General features: G+C 46.3%; 1 protein-coding gene across 2 annotated transcripts in view; it reads right to left on the bottom strand.

Moving 5' to 3' along the window:
• NRG3 (neuregulin 3) overlaps nucleotides 1–18,141 on the bottom strand; it is a 610,117-nt gene extending 591,976 nt beyond the window's left edge. Inside the window, exon 1 of one of the 2 annotated variants that reach the window (XM_079975658.1) lies at nucleotides 15,890–18,141. In XM_079975658.1, the coding sequence (XP_079831784.1) occupies nucleotides 15,890–16,643 (754 nt within the window). In that variant the 5' untranslated portion in view covers nucleotides 16,644–18,141. The remainder of the gene's footprint in view (nucleotides 1–15,889) is intronic. The other variant, XM_079975657.1, reaches the window with a different exon arrangement.
• Nucleotides 18,142–19,663: the final 1,522 nt, after the last annotated feature.

Here is a 19,663-nt window from a genome sequence, read left to right as displayed (position 1 = left end):
AGAGTTACAAAAGTCCTTGGTGCTTTGCGAAGATGGATTACATCTGTGTTCCACATAACAGCCCTGTAAGGTAAGCCAATGTGGTTTGATCTTGTATGAGAAGCTGTAACAAGGAGGCAGTAGCTTGCCAATGGGCACGGTTCATGGCATGGTTCACGTCACATACTCTTTATCACTACACTGAATGCATGTTGCTAAGGGATAGGCTGATGTAAACAAAACACAATGCTATGCTGAAAAAGGAAATGGGGACAATAACACACTGCCTATGTTAAGTGTCCTTCAGCCACAGGGCAAAGTAGCGACAACAAAAAATGCAAGTAAACAGCCATTCACAGGAGAGCCCCAGGAACACAGCTTCTAAATGCAGTTATTATAAAGCACCTCCAACCTAAGCCAGTAGTACTGAAATTTCATAAGGATAATCCACTCAGTTAAGTTTCTTGCCCCATTGAACCCTGCCACTGCAAAGCCTTTATCTTTGATACTATTAAATGAAGGAAAAATTACCATACCAATTCAGCGCAGTTTATCTCAGCAAGATTCAAACAAAAATTCCATTTCTCCATGGCAAAGCTACTCGCAGTTTTAGAGAGGGCATTAATTCTCCCCCTCCCAACGTAATATAAAAGGCAGGGGAGAGATGAAGATAACCGCACATACATAGCATAGCATAGGGGAAATCCATTAGTTGCTATTTGTTTAGTAGCTATTACTGGAAGAGTTCAATGCCAAACAGCTGGAATAATTTAGTGCTACTTTATTTGCAATTCTCAAGTCATTCATCCACAGACCTATTGTGATGGGGGTGCTGTTGTTTTTAGCATTATGAAGCCTTTCAAAGGGGCTTGTTCTTAAGATTTCCAAACATTACATACAAATAAAAACAACTTAGATATTGTTTGTATCTAAGTTAAGCTCAGAGTAGATCCACTGAAATTAATGGATATGTTTTTAATTTATTTTAATATAATTTAACATATTAAATTAATTAATATGTTAGTTGTGTCTATTGTTTCCAATGGGTCTACTCTCTGAATAAGACTGACTTTGGATAATGCTATAGATCATTTACAAATAAATGGAACAGGAGTTCAGTTAAAGGAAAGGGTAAGAAATAAATTTAAGGAAGGTTAAAAAATAAATGGGACGCAGGTGGCGCTGTGGGTAAAACCTCAGTGCCTAGGGCTTGCCGATCGCATGGTTGGCGGTTCGAATCCCCGCAGCGGGGTGAGCTCCCGTCTTTCGGTCCCAGCTCCTGCCCACCTAGCAGTTCGAAAGCACCCTTAAGTGCAAGTAGATAAATAGGTACCACTTTATAGCGGGGAGGTAAACGGTGTTTCCGTGTGCTGCGCTGGTCTGGCTCACCAGAGCAGCTTCGGCACGCTGGCCACATGACCCAGAACTGTCTCCGGACAGCGCTGGCCCCCGGCCTCTTAAGTGAGATGGGCGCACAACCCTAGAGTCGGACACGAGTGGACCGTACGGGCAGGGGTACCTTTACCTTTACCTTAAAAAATAAATGCAGGGAGGGGAGAGAAAGAAAAGCACCCTAATAAATGTATAGTAGTAACCCAGCTGAAGTTAATATGTTCTGGTTTATAATTTAATGAAGCATAATTATCTTATGTACCATATTTTTCTGTCTATAAGACACACCCTATTTTGGGGGACTCAGATTTAAGAAAATGGGGGGAGATGGCCCAGAGTATAAGACACCCCCTAATTTTTGACATTATTTTAGGGGGGGGAATCTAGTCTTATACACGGAAAAATACAGTATTTATTTCATAAAATTTATATACCACTTCTTCATAAAATTCCATCAAAGCAGTTTACTATCTGCATATGTAACGAAAGTTAACCCAAGTTTCAATTCTGTGCACACCTGTCTAAGTAAACTGCATGGGACTTCGTTCTGAGCAACTATTGTATGATTGGGCTGCAACTGAAAACTGAACCGACCCAACATGCAAACACATCAGTCAGCCACAAAGTCACTCTAAAGAAGAAACACATGTTGCAAAAGGTTTTGAAGGATGCAGTACATTTAAGGGCACACCTCCTGTGGGATCTCTGTCAGAGAGGGCCAGTAACAGCCCACCTTGCAGTGGCATGCTTTAGGCTCTCAAATTCCAGTGGCACCCTGTGCAATGCTAAAATTTGGTGCTGCATGCCTCTTGCACTCTGTTCTACATCATTGTTGTATTGCTCAGTGCGGCCCAACTGATCACGCTACCCTGAAATCGCCTCTGTTACCTTGTCAGAATGGAGGACAAGCTTTGCTCTCACTGCAACAGCCTCCTCAAGTGTAACTGTCATACACTTAAATGGAGGAACATAAAGTGTTACTCAGGGGCAATACTAAGGTACGGCCTAAATTTGTTCTCTGTCCCGTGTAACCCCCTCCCCCGCTTCAAATGGAGCATGTACAGCTTCTCCATCCATGGCCATGGGTTCTGTTTCTTGGTGATGCTAAATTGTGATGAAATACCAAGAATTGTCTTTTTAAAGGGAGAGATCATAAATTATATGGGTTTTTACTGCATGCAAAGAGTAGGAAAATATTAGTGTTGCAGAATGCAAGGTCATTTTGAGTCATCACAGTGCTACAGGATATAAATCATTCTAAATTGATTTCATTAAGATCCTGATTGTATCTTGGAAAACAGCAGCCCCCAGCTACCCTACGTGTGTCTAAATCACCTCCAAATGGAATAGTGAAAAATAACCTTTGCTGTTCCCATAAAGAGACCACAGAAGACACTGCAAGAGAATCAGTCTGTCTTAGGTCAGCTGCTTTGCTTTACGAGTCCTGAGAATGATCCGATCTGTGAAAGAAGCTCACTGCTATTAATGCTAATTTAATGGTGTGCTATTATGCAGTGCTACAGCCCCTCTATCTGGTAACAGCCAGCAATCAAGCCTCCGTTTATAATGAGCTAGAAATTTAAAGTTTCAGAGGAGTGAGGGAGAACCAAACTGTCATGAATTGTGGGGGGCAGGGTGTTTACACCCAACTGATTTCATGCCATTGAGATTTTAAAGAGAGAGAAAATGCGTTATGTTAAAAGTGTCCCTTGAAGCTCAAGGAGATATTCCAATGCCTGCAGAGCTTTTGAAGACAACCATTTAGATCTGTCAGTACAACAAAGCCAAAAGGTAAGTTTTCAGTTAACAGACACACATCTTGAGAGGGTTACTCATCACCATTAAAAATAATAACCAAGTTTCAAGGTCTTTAAACAAGTCATGGCTTGTTGATGTGGACAAAGTCCTCTACTTTGGGTGTATCAATTTCCCCCTTTGTCTCATTCTTTTTCTTACTCACGAGTAAGGAGGTGCTTCTCAAGTGGGAGCTGTTGGGATAACAAAGTAAGTAAGAGAGAGAGAGAGAGAGAGAGAGAGAGAGAGAGAGAGGGAGCAGTATGTTGTCAGTCAGACCAATCTTGTACGGTGTTACTTAGAAAGAAGTGCCACTGAGCCTGATGCAGCCTTCTTCTAAGCAAGCAAGCACGATCACTTGCTCCTAAATAAGTGTGCATAAAATTACAATCCTGTACACCAGGGGTAGGGAGTTGCCACTTTGACTTGGGAGTGAGACTTCCCACATGTCAGTAACTCAACATCACTTGACACAAGGTGATATTCCAAGTGGGCCCGAACCTCAATGTTTAAAATCTCTGATAGAGGACAAGGATCCAGAGATCACATTAAAGGTGGCCAATTTTTGCACAGTTGCCATAAAACTTAGGGAACAAGACTAAGGCATTAGAAGCAAATTATAGATAACATGGTAGAGATTAATCCTTGAACCATATTTAAACTGCTGCCATAATTGTATTGTTTATTGTTATATTGATTGTTAATTTAAACTTAATTTTATTGTGTTTCTGATCTGTTTAGCACGGTATGTGAGTCTGGTCTGGGACCGTAATAAATTCAATTCAATTCAAAGGTGATTCAACTTCAGAGGGAGAATCCTCAGTCTTCCTTTGCAGGTGCAGCTTGAATTTGAGTTGAGCGGTGAAAGGATTTTGTTCCTTTGAAGTTGTGGCTCAGAATGCTGCAAGTTTGTTCCTCCCCGTTGCATATCCCCATTGCATTCTCCTGCCACTGCTCACATCAGAGTGGAGGAAGGGATGCCTTCACCTGTTTATTTCTTTCCACACACCAAGTGAAGTTTCTTTCTGCATCCATGCTGTCATCAGCACATGCGCAAAAGTTGCCTGAAGTGTTCACACCACAAAAGAATGGCAGTTTGCATTTTGGAATCAGACGGAAGCTGATTTAAGGGAAGGCACACCAAAAAGGAGTATTTCTCCAAAAGCTATGGGATACAGGTGGATTGTGGCTAACATCATGTGAACCTGGCTTAAAAATACTTGTGATGGGAACATGCTGGAGCCATAGGAAATGGTGATGTGAACACACCTTTAGGGCGCACTCCCAATTATTCCTTTTCCATTTAGCCTCTTGGGTTTACTTTCCGGCACTCAACATCATAGCATGCAAATCAATGGACAGATGGGGATGGTTTGGGCTATACCACACTGAGGGCATTAGGCCCATGGGCTGCAGGTTCCCCAACACTGCATACACTTTGCATGGAAATAAGTCTCATGGAACTCATCAGGACCTACCTTTGAATGTATAGAACAATCAATTGGAGCAAAGTGCACTAGTGATTCAGGTGTGTTGACTGATGCTAAGAATTAAGAACAGGGTGCCTCTGAGCAAGTGGTTAGTACTAGAACCAAGTTCACGAGATCTGTCATGCAAAATTTCACTTCTGCTTCTCACCTAGGCACTGTGTTTCAGCAACTTAGTTACAGGGACGAAGATGATTTTTTTTTTTTTTTTGGGTGTTGCTGTAACACGTACGTGTGTGTGTGTGTGTGTGTGTGTGTGTGTCAGAAATCCCTTGCCAGTCTCCCCCAAAATATCTACCAGTAGATCCCAACCTATCTTCTGCCTACCTCTGCTCTATAACATAGACAATTTGTTTGAGTCTTTGCTGTATATGGATTCTATATACTGTAATGCACACTATCTTATATGTGGGTTTTAAAGAGACTTAAAATCCAAAATTGGGAATTCTTACACAAGTCCATCCATTGTCAAAGTACCTCCTCCCCCCCCCCATGCACGCATGGAAGCTGCATCTAAAGATAGGTTTGCCCCCATTCCCAGCAAGGAAAAGAAAACAGCTGGTGAAAATTTGCATAGATTAATGATTTAAAAGGAACATGTAACTATTTTGAGACTGCCCACTACATCGCATTGTGGAATAGGGCAGCCAGATGCAGAATAGAAAAGGAGCTTCTGCACCTTTGTAAGCTAAGCAAGCTACACAACTGAAATCCCTGCATCTATGCAACTATTAAAGGTTGGTAAACTGCCACCATGCCTTAAATAAGAGATTGATAATATATTTTGTCTACATAGTGCCCTTTCTGAGTGTATGAAATATTTCACATACATAATGTCAGCACCATGTTCCACTATGTTTGGAGATGTCCCACTATGTTACTGCAGATGGAAGAAGATGCTGAGCAAGGTTACCTTGCCCAAATGCAGCCTAATCCTGTGCACGCATGCTTAGAGTAAGTCTCACTGAGTTCAATGGGGCTTACTCTCCCAAGCAGGTTTGTTTAGAAATGTAGTAGGCATAGAAATGCCATGGCAGAGGTGAAATTTGAACTGGAGACTTCCTAGTTCACAGACAAGCTCTCTGAATGTGACCTACTGGCTCTCATTTCTAAATAGTCTCTCAGACCCAAATATTATGTTCTTAAGCCTTAAGAACTTCAGAGCAGTGAGATAGTAGGCAGCACTTCTGCCTCCTGGTGCGGGGCTCAAAAACGATCCATTTGCTTAACTTCCCCTTTCCTTTGATTGAATAAAGCAAAAATCCAAATACCTGCCCAAAGCAAGCACACCAAATGTTGCTATTTCAAATCTTGCCTGTTCCCTCACTGACCAAGCTTTGAAGGAGGGTTATGGCCTAGATTGTCACTGGATTAAGGTGCTAATATTTAAGTTCCCATTGTTCAGTCCCAGCTCCTGCCCACCTAGCAGTTTGAAAGCACATCAAAGTGCAAGTAGATAAATAGGTACCACTCTGGTGGGAAGGTAAATAGTGTTTCCATGCACTGCTCTGGTTCGCCAGAAGCGGCTTAGTCACGTTGGCCACATGGCCTGGAAAAACTGTCTGCGGACAAACGTCGGCTCCCTTGGCCATTAAAGCGAGATGAGCGCCTAACCCCAGAATCATCCGCGACTGGACCTAATGGTCAGGGGTACCTTTATCTTTTTGAGACATAGCCTCTGATTCAGTTGGAAAATTCTGTTTCTAATCACTGCTCGCAAAGAACGGCCTTTAGCTATCAACATGAAAGCACAGCACAATCCTTCAGAGATATGACCCAAGTACAAGCAGTGTAACAAATTATTCCGCTTATTTGGCCAGAGCACCAAACTACCACATTCTTGATAGAAGCTGGAATGTCTTAGGACCAAACTAGGCCTGACACAGGAGATCTATACAGTATAACCTGACATCCCCCCCCTTAAAATTCAATGCAGTTATGGTGAGGCCTCCAAATTCATTTGGAGTGGGGGGGGGTGCAAAACAAAACTCTTTGCAGACTGTATATCACCCCCAGTTTTGTGTTCTCCATGCAGGAAAATTTACATAGACCTTTCCTCTGCAAGTAAGAAAATAAATTAGGAGGCCTGTTTTTATCAGGAAAATGCTTTGCTGGCTGCTGCTCTGATCAAATTCAGAGGCCCCACAGTTGCTTTCCCCCCCCCCCCCCCATCATGAAATACTCCATTTGTCTCCTATGCTACATCCAGTTTGGTCATTAATGCACCATATATAAGTCCAGGTCAACTACCAGAGCTGCCAGTGGGGCGACTTTAGGCACACATCTACTCGCAGAGGTCTTCATTGATGCCCACAGCATCCCCAGAGTCCTCCATTGGAATGAGGCTGGAAACAAACATTCTGCTGTAGCTAATTGAGTAGACTGCATCATGTGTTTGGTTGCAATGTGCCTGTGGCAACCCCTGGTCTACTGCACAGCCAAGTTCCCCCTCCCCAAGACATTTCGCTTCCCCTAGCGACCACACAAGCTGAGATATGTTCTCCAAGATGACATGTGGTGACTCAGGTGATGTCAGGATGTGGCCCAATACACCCTGCACCTTACCACCCTGGGCGCAGAGTGCAGAAGACCTTGGACAGAACCTCTTGGCATGTACAAAGCTTTATTGGTGTGTGTAAAAATATCCCTTTTCCACATCAGCCCCCAGGGATTATGTGCAGACTGGTAGGCCCTGTACAGAGAAGGGCTAACTGGCTGCCTAGGGAGGCCCTTTGCGAGAGGCATCCCTGGAGTGGGCCAGGGCATCAGGTACTAGTATTCTATTATTTTCACTGCAAGGCTTTTGGGAAGACCTCTGGAGAGCCACTGCCAGTCTGCATAGACAGTATTGAGCCAGAGGCACCAAAGGTCTTCCAAAGGCAGCTTCTGGTTCTGTTCCATTACCACCACCTCTGCCCTAAGGTGCCATATGGATGTAATGCCTCAGGTACCAAAATGCCTTGGGCACTCTAAAAGATTGCATTGTAGGCTCAGCTACATACAAAAAGGGGGCAGCTCCACCTCTTTACCTCTTGGTAAAGTGCCCTCTCATGGGCCTTCTTCAGCCTATGGGATGCATTATCTTTGGGAAAACTTTCCAAAGGGTGTATGCTAGTGATACACTGGATCAGGAGCAAAGGTGAGTGGAGCAATGAACACAAAATGTACCCTTGAAAAATATGCTAGCTTCTGCAGCCACCTACAGACCCCTCTCTATCCTTCATCCAAGGAAGCTAGAGGCATGATCAGCCTTCAAGAACACACCCCGGCCAAACAAAAAACACCCAAGGGGAGGGGTTCAAAGCAGGGCTAGCAGGGGGTGTGGCCTGAGAAGGGGTGTGGCCTGGGGAGAATCCCAGAGGTCAGGTTAAGAGGGCGCCCAGGCCTGAGCTTCCCCAACCCTGATGCAGAAGAACACAGGTTTAATCACTGACATCTCTAGTTAAAAGTAGCCCATATTGAGGTAGATGAAGTGGTGGGTTGTTGTTGTTGTTGTTGTTGTTGTTGTTGTTGTTTGATGCAGCAGCATTGTCTGCTCATATGCAGATCAGTATTGTTTCAGACATAGAATTTCACTAATACATTTTCCAAGAGGCAAGGTTCAACTCAGAATGGGCTTCAGCATATATTTGGATGTGTGTCTACGAATTTAATTATTCTGTTTTTTTTAATAAAAAATTGCTTTACAGTATTTGTAATCCACTCTCTCTCTCTCTCTCTCTCTCTCTCTCTCTCTCTCTGTGTGTGTGTGTGTGTGTGTGTGTAATAAGGATTACTTTAAAAAAGCAGAAAGAAACATATTTCTGCTTAGAATTCCAGAATGTGTTAATAATTCCTTTGCATGCTCAGGGCCTAATCTGCTGTCCAATGAAATAAATGCCTTGGCTTCAGTTCAGTTGTGATCAAGGTCTCACCACACTGGTAAATGATGTGTCAACTGAACTGGGAAGTGTTTTATGGGCTGTGAAGAGAGCAGGCTTTCAGCAGTGTGCGCCTTCGCCTCTGAGGGGTTTACTGTCCATGTAAACCTGCTGCTGATCATTCCCCCTCAGCCCTATCATCAATATTTTAAAATTAAATGTCTCATTAAAATACAACACTATCTCAATAAAGGTAAAGGTAAAGGTACCCCTGCCCATACGGGCCAGTCTTGACAGACTCTGGGGTTGTGCGCCCATCTCACTCAAGAGGCCAGGGGCCAGCGCTGTCCGGAGACACTTCCGGGTCACGTGGCCAGCGTGACATCGCTGCTCTGGCCAGGCCAGAGCCGCACACGGAAACGCCGTTTACCTTCCCGCTGGTAAGCGGTCCCTATTTATCTACTTGCACCCGGAGGTGCTTTCGAACTGCTAGGTTGGCAGGCACTGGGACCGAGCAGCGGGAGCGCACCCCGCCGCAGGGATTCGAACCGCCGACCTTTCGATCGGCAAGCCCTAGGCACTGAGGCTTTAACCCACAGCGCCACCTGCGTCCCCTAAAAGAAGCTGAGCAAATAAAGAATAAAACTGTTTCTGCCTGGTTTCGAACCAGGGACCTTTCGCGTGTGAGGCAAACGTGATAACCACTACACTACAGAAACTGTGCTGTATCTCAATAAAACTCCACAAATCAAAATATTAGATTCTTCCCCTCTCCCCTCAGAAATCCAAAAACCCAACCCTGATTTCTTGAAAAGGTGGTATTACCATCAATATCATGCTTTATCTATGTAATAGTTGTGTGTCAACATTCTCTCACTTGTTACACCCTTCAAAGCCCTACATGCCAAGACACTCTGGTGTTTCCAAGGCTCCACCACACATTCTAGCATAACACCAAGAAACAGAATCAATGGCAGGGACAAACAGATGAAGGGAATGGAGATGGTGTCTGGTTCTGCAAAGAGGCAAAACCAATCCCAGACTGGGCTTCCCTGGGGGGCAGTCATAACCTTACATCAGTGCACCCTTATACTTTATGCCATAATAAAATGAATGGTTCCTAGGTACTCCTGAGAGGCAAAAAAAAACAAAACAAAACAAAAACAAAAAAACATTGCTCCTGGGGCTTCCCCACCAACCATGTTTCTGCCTCCATGCACAAGAATCCCATGTGAGGGGAGGAGGGCAATGTGTCAATGTGCACTCTTTGCAAAACACCCACAGGGGCCTCTGCAATTTAATGGACTTCTTTCCACACACACTCTTCTCATAATAATGATGAGCATTTACTAGCTGCACATAATTGATTGCAGTAGGTAAGCTTTATATTTCTGAATGAGAACGAGAAGGAAATTAAAGCAACCTCGGATAGCAGTTCAGGCTCATAGAAAGAGCTTTCTCTGTTCTATTTCTCAAAAGGGTATTGATTACAATTTCTGGAACATTGCTCTATTTTGGCTCTTCTGCATTATGTGATCCAGCTTTGGCTGCTCTTTGTTTCTCTGCTAGGCCATAAATTAATGCAAGAGGAAGCAGTTTCACTGTGCTGATGAATTCTTGCTGGAGACCTAGTCTGAGTATAATATTTCAGTTTTACATAGCAACAAAGTCACTGTAGAACCAAAAATATCAAAGGGGGGTGGACTCTAAGGCTATCAACTAGTTAGTTTCCTCAGTCAATTGACTGTCTTGCTTGTGTCTGATTAAACAGCATCATTAACAGATTAAATATTACATTATTATACCAACTGCAAGTGATCTTCTGAAGAACTGAAAGCAGATTACCGTTTCTCTAAACTAAATAACGCAGGCAAGTGTTTGGAAAATTAACTGCAGCACATCAATTGACTGAGGAGCTGCAGAGGCATATACTGTACGCAACAACAACAGCATAAAACAGGGGCGCTTCTAATTTCAATCCAGTAATCAATTTTTAATCTGCAGTGCATGAACCTGTCGATTTATATACTGATTTGATCAATGCTTTCAGCCCTAGAAGAGCATATATTATGGGGAGGAGGGAATAGCTTCACTTTATAGTAGGAACTCTTAAAATAAGGTTAAAGGGGTGTGCTTTTCGTTTAGTTAATATGGTCTCCGGTTCAGGATATAGTTGGTTTCTGGTTCAGGATTAGTTCCCTATACAGTCATACCTCGGATTAAATATGCTTCAGGTTGAGCACTTTCGGGTTGCGCTCCGCAGTGACCCAGAAATAACGGAAAATGTTACTTCCAGGTTTTGCCGCTCGCGCATGCGCAGATGGTCAAAATGATGTCACACACGTGCGTGGAAGCAGCGAATCGCAACGTTACATTCACTTCAGGATGTGAACGGAGATCTGGAACGGACCCCGTTCATATCCAGATTACCACTGTAATCCTGGAGTCCCCAGTCTTTGTTTTGTATTTTTAATGTCAAGGCTCCCTTCAGTGGTTTATAGTTTTGAGTTTCTCTCCCTTTTGCTGCACAGAAGATGGAAAATCACCACCACCTCTTCTACCAGAGTCTGCACTCTCATGCAGGGATGGGGAATAATTTGCCTTCCAGATGTTCTTGGACTCCAACTCCCACCACTCTTGACCATAAGCCATGCTGGCTGGGGCTGAAGTAAGTTGTATTCCAACAACATCTGGAGAGCCACAGTTTCCTCACATCTGTTCCATTTTTGCAATCAGGGCAGATTTCCAATCCTGTAACACTCCTACCCCACCCCATAAAATGGGACCAGTTGATGCTGAAATGCCAAGTTGTCACTGTGCAAATGGAATTCTCCTGTTCAGGAACTCTTATGGGGGGGGGGGAACCCTCACTGCTCTAGTCATTCCCCCCCCCCCCCCAGTATGACTATCTATGAATATGCTTCCTGTGTGAGGCTGCAAATGCTGGTCCATTGAGAAGCTATTCTTCCAAGTTTGCTGCCCTCACCAAGCCTCCTGGCAAGGAAACATTGTATTAAAATTACAGCTGTACCTCTGGTCACAAACTTAATCCATTCCGGAGGTCCGTTCTTAACCTGAAACTGTTCTTAACCTGAGGTACCTCTTTAGCTAATGGGGCCTCCCATTGCTGCCGCGCCGCCCACACATGATTTCTGTTCTCATCCTGAGGTAAACTTTTTACCCGAGGTACTACTTTCGGGTTAGCAGAGTCTGTAACCCAAAGTGTTTGTAAACCGAGGTGTTTTTAACCCAAGGTACCACTGTATTATAACACACTGCCAATACAAGATCTTTGATTAAACTTTGCTGCTCCATCCGGTTTGTACTGAGGGCAAGTGCTCCTACTGTTCCACCCTAGTGATGCTACTGCTACACTCCCAGCCTCTTGTTACCATATACAAATGGGTGTGTTGCCCTGAAAGAAACCAAAGCAACTACAGAGTCCATTGTTTGTCTGTTTTCATTCTTCACATCTACAACTCAGGCTTCCTTTATGCAAATTTAATAAATAAATAAAATTGTGGCAGCTTCCAACAACCTTGTGTCCTCCAGATATTGTTGGACTACAACTCCCATCAACCCCAGCCAGCGCAGGCCAGCAAGGAAGAGAGTTATGAGGAACAGTTGAGAGAATTTGGAATGTTTACCCTGGTAAAGAGGAGATTGAGGGGAGATATGGTAGCCATCTTCAAACATCTAATGGGCTGTCACGTGGAGAATGTAGCAAGCTTGTTTTTGCCTTCTCTGGATGCTAGGATCTGAACCAATGGATTCAAGTTATAAGAAAGGAGATTCTGACTAAACATCAAGGAGAAATTTCTGACGGTAAAAGCTGTTTGACCATGGAACAGACTCCCAAAAGAGGTGGTGGATTCTCCTTCCTTGGAGGTTTCTAAGCAGAATTTGGATGGCCATCTGACATGGATGCTTTAGTCGAGATTCCTGCATTGGAGGTGGTTGGACTAGATGACCCTTGGGATCCCTATGATTCTATGTAGCCCTACAAATTCTGGAGGGAACAAATTTGACAAAGTCTTCATTATTGTGGCTGGTGTCTCATTTTGACTATGTGCTAAGGAATAAAATTAAAATAGGATTCTGAATTATCTCCAAGGGGGCTCATTGCATATGGGTCTTGCTTTTTTCTACAGATAAAGAAGAGTGGGTGACTCTGAGTAAATGATTGTTCATTGTTCATAACAGCTGTAAGAGGGAAAAGCTGAGGGAGGGAGGGGGGAGCCCTTTTAAAAACCCAGCAAAGGTCTCAAACATCACTCCACATGAATTCATATCAGGCACTCCTCTTTCAAAAACACCAGGAAGACATTCGCAAGGCCTACCTACAATACGATATCTCTGATGCTTGTATGCCCCTTTAAACCACCGCGACTTCCCCTAGTGGATCCTGGGAAATGTGGTGCTGAGAATTCTGTGAGATATCCTGCACCTTACCTTTCCACAGCACTTCCGTTTTCAAAAAAATATTAGTAGTTAAACAGATCATTGCATATTTGCCTTTAGTGTGTGCCTTTCTCCCATCAAGACGGTCACACAAGAATTTGCTCAGCATTCTCTTATATATATATTCATATTCACACAATACTGTAGACCAAGTTTTTATATTTTATTGCTATTATTATTATTATTACTATTATCAAGAAACAGAGCCATAGGAAGAGCAGAAACATATAGCTGAGTCCAGAAACGAATGTATTTGAATGTATTCCTTTTATCTATGTTTCCCCCCTTTCCCACAAAAGGCCTTAAAATGGAAGGGGGAGAATTGAGGATCAAAGTGAGTGAAAGATGTAGATATCAGGTCAGAAGGTTGAGCACCCACCAAGGAAAAATTACAGTATCACTTCCACTCTGTTCCCACTGTACCCTGATAGAAAGATTATGTGAAAAAGAAAATTGTGCCGCTTTGGGGAGGGTGGGGGAGGGAGAGGAATTCCACATGCCCTATAAATTCCAATCCTTTTTTATGTAATCTATTTAATCTCCCGTTAATGATAATCACAGGCTATCAATGTGCTCAAACAGGGTCAATTTCTGGTGGATTTGCACTTCTTATATTTTGTGCTTTAACAAAGCTGCAGGGGGGCAGGGAAGAGTGAAGAGGGAGGGAACACAAAGGTCTAAACTCTGATTTAAACAGTTATATTAGCAAGATCTGGACCAAGGATTGCTTGCAAACATAAACAGTCCTTGAACATATGTGTGCCATGGGGTGTGTGTGTGTGTGCGTATTAGAGAGAGAGAGAAAGAGAAAATGGGCTGGTTAGGGTGGATAGTAGGTCCTGCCAGCTGACAGTCATCTATTAAGCAGGTTCTATAATCTAAGGACTCAGCAAGGTTAGAAAATCATAGTGGATTTACCAGTCTTCTTACCGACGGAGTTGGATTGGGGGAGGGAATTAGATGGGGAGGAAAATGGGCTGCAGGGTAGCATTTCCAAATTTCACAACATCCTGCCTGTCCAGCAGCAGACAATAAATGCATTTGGGAAATACCAGATAGGTTTCTGCTCTGAAGGAGCTTCAAACGCAAGAGGGGGCATAGCATGAAAAATCAGGCAGTCTCTGGAGGGAAGCAAGGAGAGGAGCGAGGAAGGTGTGTTTCTGCATTTCAGCTTCATTTTCTGTAAAGGAATGAACACCCTCCCCAAATCACAAAAAGGACACTAGCCAAATGCAACTTAACAACCTTCCAGCTGCCACTTGCCTGTTGACCACAGGATATATTACCTCTCACTGACCATCTCATGTACTCTATCCTTGGGCTGATTCCCCCAGGTTAATTCCACACACACCCTTTGCTTGATTTCCTCAAACCATAGCACCCCTTGGCTCCCACATATTGCTCTTCAGCCTAGATTATGAGCAGCAAACAGCTTTAGAGGAATATTTGAGAAAGAACAAAGAGGGAACAAATTAATTTAAATAAGCAAACCCATCAAATTGGGAAGAGAGTGCAGGGTAATAAAATTGGTTCAGAATGGGATTTACAGTGCAAGTCTATGTCTGCCTACTCAGAGGTAAGCTCTGCTGAGTTCCATGGAACTTACTCACTGGTAAGTGCAGGATTCCCATCTTCATGTAGCAACCCAGCTTCTAGCTTGCTCTACCATATCAAAGAAGACAGACAAATACCCGGCTATGATCACAGGCCCTCCACTCCTTAAATAGTGGCACCCAGAAGTTGGCTGAGCAGAGAGAGAGGATTGTGATGATATTTGTCCTAGATAACCTTCACAAGAGAATGTACCCAATCCTCATTTTCAAATAAGAGGGGTGAGGAGAATGGATTGGGGTGTGTGTGTTAGTGCTGGAAACCAATAGCCTAGTAGTCCAATAAGAGGGGGGAGGAAAGATCCCCACCCATCCACCTATCTGCCTAGGAAATATCCCCCCCATATATATATATATATATATATATATATATATATCTCCTTCATAGATGCATTCGTTTGATGAGGCTGGAGTGAACCTCACAGGAAGAGAAAGGCGACTTCCCTGAGCTGATGCATATATTCATGGGGTGTGCTCTCTCCTCCATTCTCCTGAAATGGAATTGGGGCTCATTATTTTGCAATGGCGCAGCACCCTGGGGAAGGGACTGTGGATCACAGTTGGGCTGGAAAGCATTTCTTGTCTTGTCTTTTCTGAAGGTGGGAGGGGAATGGGAAGGTGAAGACAAACACACCAGCACAGAGGCACACACCCCTTGCCAAACAATCCTGAGCACAACCTAGCCAAAGCTCCAGTCCAAAGCACTAGCTCTCAGTTTTAACTTCCTCTCCATCTCCTTATAAGCCACAGAACCATCAAGGTCAGCATTTTTCTCCCTCCAGCCCTGGCCACCAACAAAAGCCCTTGAAAGGACCACTGGTGATGTCCCCAAACCTGCTATATTCCTTTTTCCTCTTGAATTGTGTGTGTGTGTTGATTTTGCTTTGGCGGGTGGGGTAAGGCAAAGCGAGAAATGGGGAGGTGGGGGTTGGCTCTTCTCTCTCTCTCTCTCTCTCTGTTGTCTTGTGAATGAATTCCACCTCCAAGGGCCCATTAGGAGAGTTACATCTCCATCATCATCACCATCACAAACATCCAAAGGAGGAGGAATATCTCCTGAAAGAATCCAAGCTGGAAGAAAAGCCCAGACAAACTTCAAGGAAGCCTGGATGCCTTTGGGTATTTGCACCAAGTTACAAGCACTCGAAATCAGGTCTAGAACAGAGACATTTCACCAGCACCCCACCCCCTCCATATATATATATACATAGAGAATCACCCATACGCCAACAACCCAGATTCCAAAAAAGGGAAGGGGGAAGCGTTCCCCCTATTGACGCAAAGCAAGAAGTTTGGTCTCACTTACGGTATTTGGGGCTGGTGTTGGCCTCTGGCGTGGTGGTGGTGCTGGCCTCTTGGAAGGGGGATAAGGTCCAGGACGGAGCAGAGTCCTGAAGATAGGTCTTGTAGGAGGAGGTAGTGTATGCCGCAGTGGGCCAGATGGGCAGAGGCTGGGTCCCAGGGGTGCCGGGCGCAGGGCGGGAAATCAGGATGGTGGTGCTGAAAGGGACAGCGGCGGTGGTGGTGGCAAGGACGGTCGGGGGCGCAACCGTGTGGCGCGCCGTGGTGGATCTCGGCAGGCCGGCGCGGATCGGGCCCCGGGTGCCCGGGAAGCGGGTGGGCGCCTTGGTCATGGTGGTGAGGCGGGTACTTATCCGATTGGGTGTCCTCGACGTGGTGGTAGTGGCCGTGCTGGTGGTGGTGGTGTCCACGCTTTTGGGCGGCGTGGTGGGCTGCTTGGAGAGGAAGAAGGGGTCCTGCTCGATGCCTTTGGAATCCATCAGCTCGGTGGGCACGTACTCCTTGACGGAGCCCACCACGATCCACTTGAGCAACATCAGGCTGAGCCCCAAGCCCACGAAGCCGATGAAGAGGGGCACCACGCACAGCCACGTCTGCTGCCGGTTCCACACGATGCAGTCGCTGCAGCGCACCTCGCGGGCCGCCGGGTCGGCGCCCCCATCGCCGCCGCCGCCGCCCGCGGGACCCCCGGCTCCGGCCGCCGCCCCCTCCTCGGCACCAGCTGCGGCACCCGGAGGAGAGGAGACCCCTTCGCTCATCCTCCTAGGGGCCAGGCACACCCTCCCCCCGGGGAAAGAAAAGGCATCGGGGGGGAGCGAGAAGCATGCGGAGCAAAGGCGGCGAGGGAGGGGGCGCGCAAAGGCGAGAAAGAGAGCGAGCGAGCCACAGAGGGAGGGAGGGAGGGAGGGAGGGGTGGGGAGGGAGAAAGAAGAAGATCCCACAGAACGGAGGGGGAAGCTGCCGTCAGTTACCGAAAGGACATTTCCCCATTCAACCTAGAGCTCTGTAACCCCCCCGCCATCACATATACATCCACACGCATTCACACAACCGCTGCTGAATCAGCTGGAATGGCCGAGCTCTCCCCATCCTCCAGCAGTGCTGAAGTAGCCTCCTTTTTTACCTTCGATTCCCCCCCCTCTTATCCCCCCCCCCAAAAAAATGAGGAATCCGCGGCGCTTCTTCCCGCACGAACCCAAAACAGCAGTCCCCAAAAATCCACCTCCTTCGATGGTGATGATGATGATCCTTGGGTGTTGGGGCTGGTGTGGTGCTTTTTCTGTCTCCCCCTTCTCGTTCCTAGCCCAGAGATGCGCATTCAGCAACAATCACGAAACCCGTTTCTCCATACGGAAGCGGGAGTGGGAAAAACAAGCTCCTCTGGCTCCTGGTTTTGGGTGATGATGTTGAAGATGCTCCCCTTTCCACCCCACCCCCCAAGCAGAAGCAGCGGCGGCTGGAGCAGCAGCGGCGACATTCCTCGGCTGCTGGGCTTTCTTTCCTTCTTTCCCCCCTGCCCCCCTCCTTCTCCTCCTCCTCCCCGAAGCGACGGAGCAGCAAACTGCACCTGTTATTCAGCAGCCCTGCAGCCAACCCTTGGACAGCACTTTAAAGCGGAGAGACCAATCCGAAGGCAGCGCGGAGGGAAAGGAGAGCGAGCAAGCGAGCGAGCCGAGGCGCAGACGCGGCGGGAGAACCGGGAGCCGCTGCCGCCGCCGCCACCACCGGCCCGGCATTGCTGACAAGTCCAAGGCGACATCCAAACTGGATCCGGATCCGGGAGGGGGAAAATAATCATTAAAACAAAGCTACTCAATCAAAGGAGCTTCCAGCAGTTACATGAAGCGGGGAAAGGGGGTGGCTAAGGCGGAGGGGTGGGAAAAATCACACATACTGTACACCAAATATATATATATATTCCTTATTGGGAATAACAATCCTGCCGCGGGAGGCGGCCAGGACTGTTCCGCGCGGGTCTCGGCGCCCCCTTTGGCCGGGCAGGCAGCCCTCTTTCCCGGAGGCTGAGTGCTCCTATTGCAGCATTTTGGGGGTGCGGGAGAGGCTGGTGCGCTGAGAGTAGGGGGGCGGTGGCGAGGATGCCGCCTCCCCGTGGCCAAGCCTCGGGGTGGTTTCTTTATTGCGCACAAAGATAGCGGAACGATCCGGGCAACCCCCCTTCGGAGTGGGAGGGGGGAGATCCGGTAAGGAGTGGGGTGGGTAGGTGGATGGGTGGGTGGGCAGCCGCCGCCGCTGCCTGGTCGGTTCCGGAGCGGCTGGCGTTCCGGGCGAGTCTTGCACTCCTACTGCGGCTGCATGCCCAAAGAGGCGCGCGGGTGCGCGGAGACGGGGAGGAGCCAGCAGGGCGCGGCGGCGGCGGCTACACCTCTGGCGCGGAATGCCTGCCCGAGCGGGTGGCTCGAGCGCCGGGTCCGGGACTCGTAAAGGCGCATGGACTATCGTTGCAAGGACTAGTCGCTGTAGACAGGCTTGGGAAGGTGAAAAGAAAAAGAAGGAAAGAACCAAGTGATAACGCAGAGTTCACTGGGGCAACTCACTAGGCAACAGGGGTGCCAACTTGAATAAAATATTCGGGGGGGGAGGTAAGCCCTACCCCACACAATCGATCACAAGACACGGTGCGCACAGATAATTTGAATGGCAATACCCATCAACTTTGGGGGTGGGGCCCCCGCAAATATTTTTTGGGGAGGGGGCAAAGGACCTCAGCCCCTAGGAGTTGGCTCCTATGCTAGGCAAGCCGCTAGCTCTCTTTGCCCCCATTTCTTGCTTTAGCTGAGATTCCTAGATTGCAGGGGGTGGAATAGATGATCCTTGGGGTCCCTTCCAACTCTACCATTGTAGGATTCATCTGCAAGGTAGGGATGAGCATAGCGAGTGATTTCCTTTGCTGGGACGTTGTGAAAGATTACCATAGAAAGGTATCAAGTATTTATGTTACTACCGCCCAAAAGGTCCCCTAAAAAAGAAAGCAAAGACCTGTAGGATCAGACCATCCAGTCCAGTACCCTGCCTCCAAGAGCCAAATGTTTATGGGAAGCTCATAAACAGGAAAGGAGGGAAGAGCGTTTTCCCCATTCATTCCTATGCCCCAGCTTCAGAACACGGAGATTCCATTTAGCAACCGGAACTAATGGTCATTAATCTCCATGGCTACTTCTTTTTAAAAGCCATCTAAAAGGTCTTAAAGCACTGTGGCATTGACTTCCATAAGTTAGTGCTATGCTGTGTGAAACAGAGGGTGGTATTCAAGTTGGTTTTACTCACAGTAGACCCACTAAAATTAAGGAACCTTACAGGGCTCACCCACACCTCTATCCTGTGATCTCTAGGCATATGGGTTCTAGAGGTTTTTCTTTACTCCCACTACTTTCCCCCAGGAAAACGCACTGTTTACAGCTGAATCGTGAGAATAGCATTAATCGTGATTTCTGTGGATTTGTCACTGGGCAAATGGAAGAGTTGATGAACCCTTAGTCATGTTCATGAATTTCAGTAGTTCTATTCCGAGTAAAGCTTGGTTGAATGCCGCCCAGTACTTCCTTTTGCCTGTTCTGCATTATCTTAAGAGGTCTAGTTTTACAAGGAAAAACTTCCTCTATCCACTATCAGCACACCATTCATAATTTTATAGTATGTCCTCCTTCCATTGTCTCCTCCACTCTAAACTAAAAGTCCCAAATGATGTAGGCTTTTGGCACAGGACATATATTCCCACCCCAAATAATCTAGGTTGCCAGATTTGGCACCTTTCCTAGCT

The sequence above is a fragment of the Podarcis cretensis genome (assembly GCF_951804945.1).
Source record: "Podarcis cretensis genome assembly, chromosome: 5".
Taxonomy (NCBI): domain Eukaryota; kingdom Metazoa; phylum Chordata; class Lepidosauria; order Squamata; family Lacertidae; genus Podarcis; species Podarcis cretensis.
This window is presented reverse-complemented; position numbering and strand designations above follow the sequence as displayed.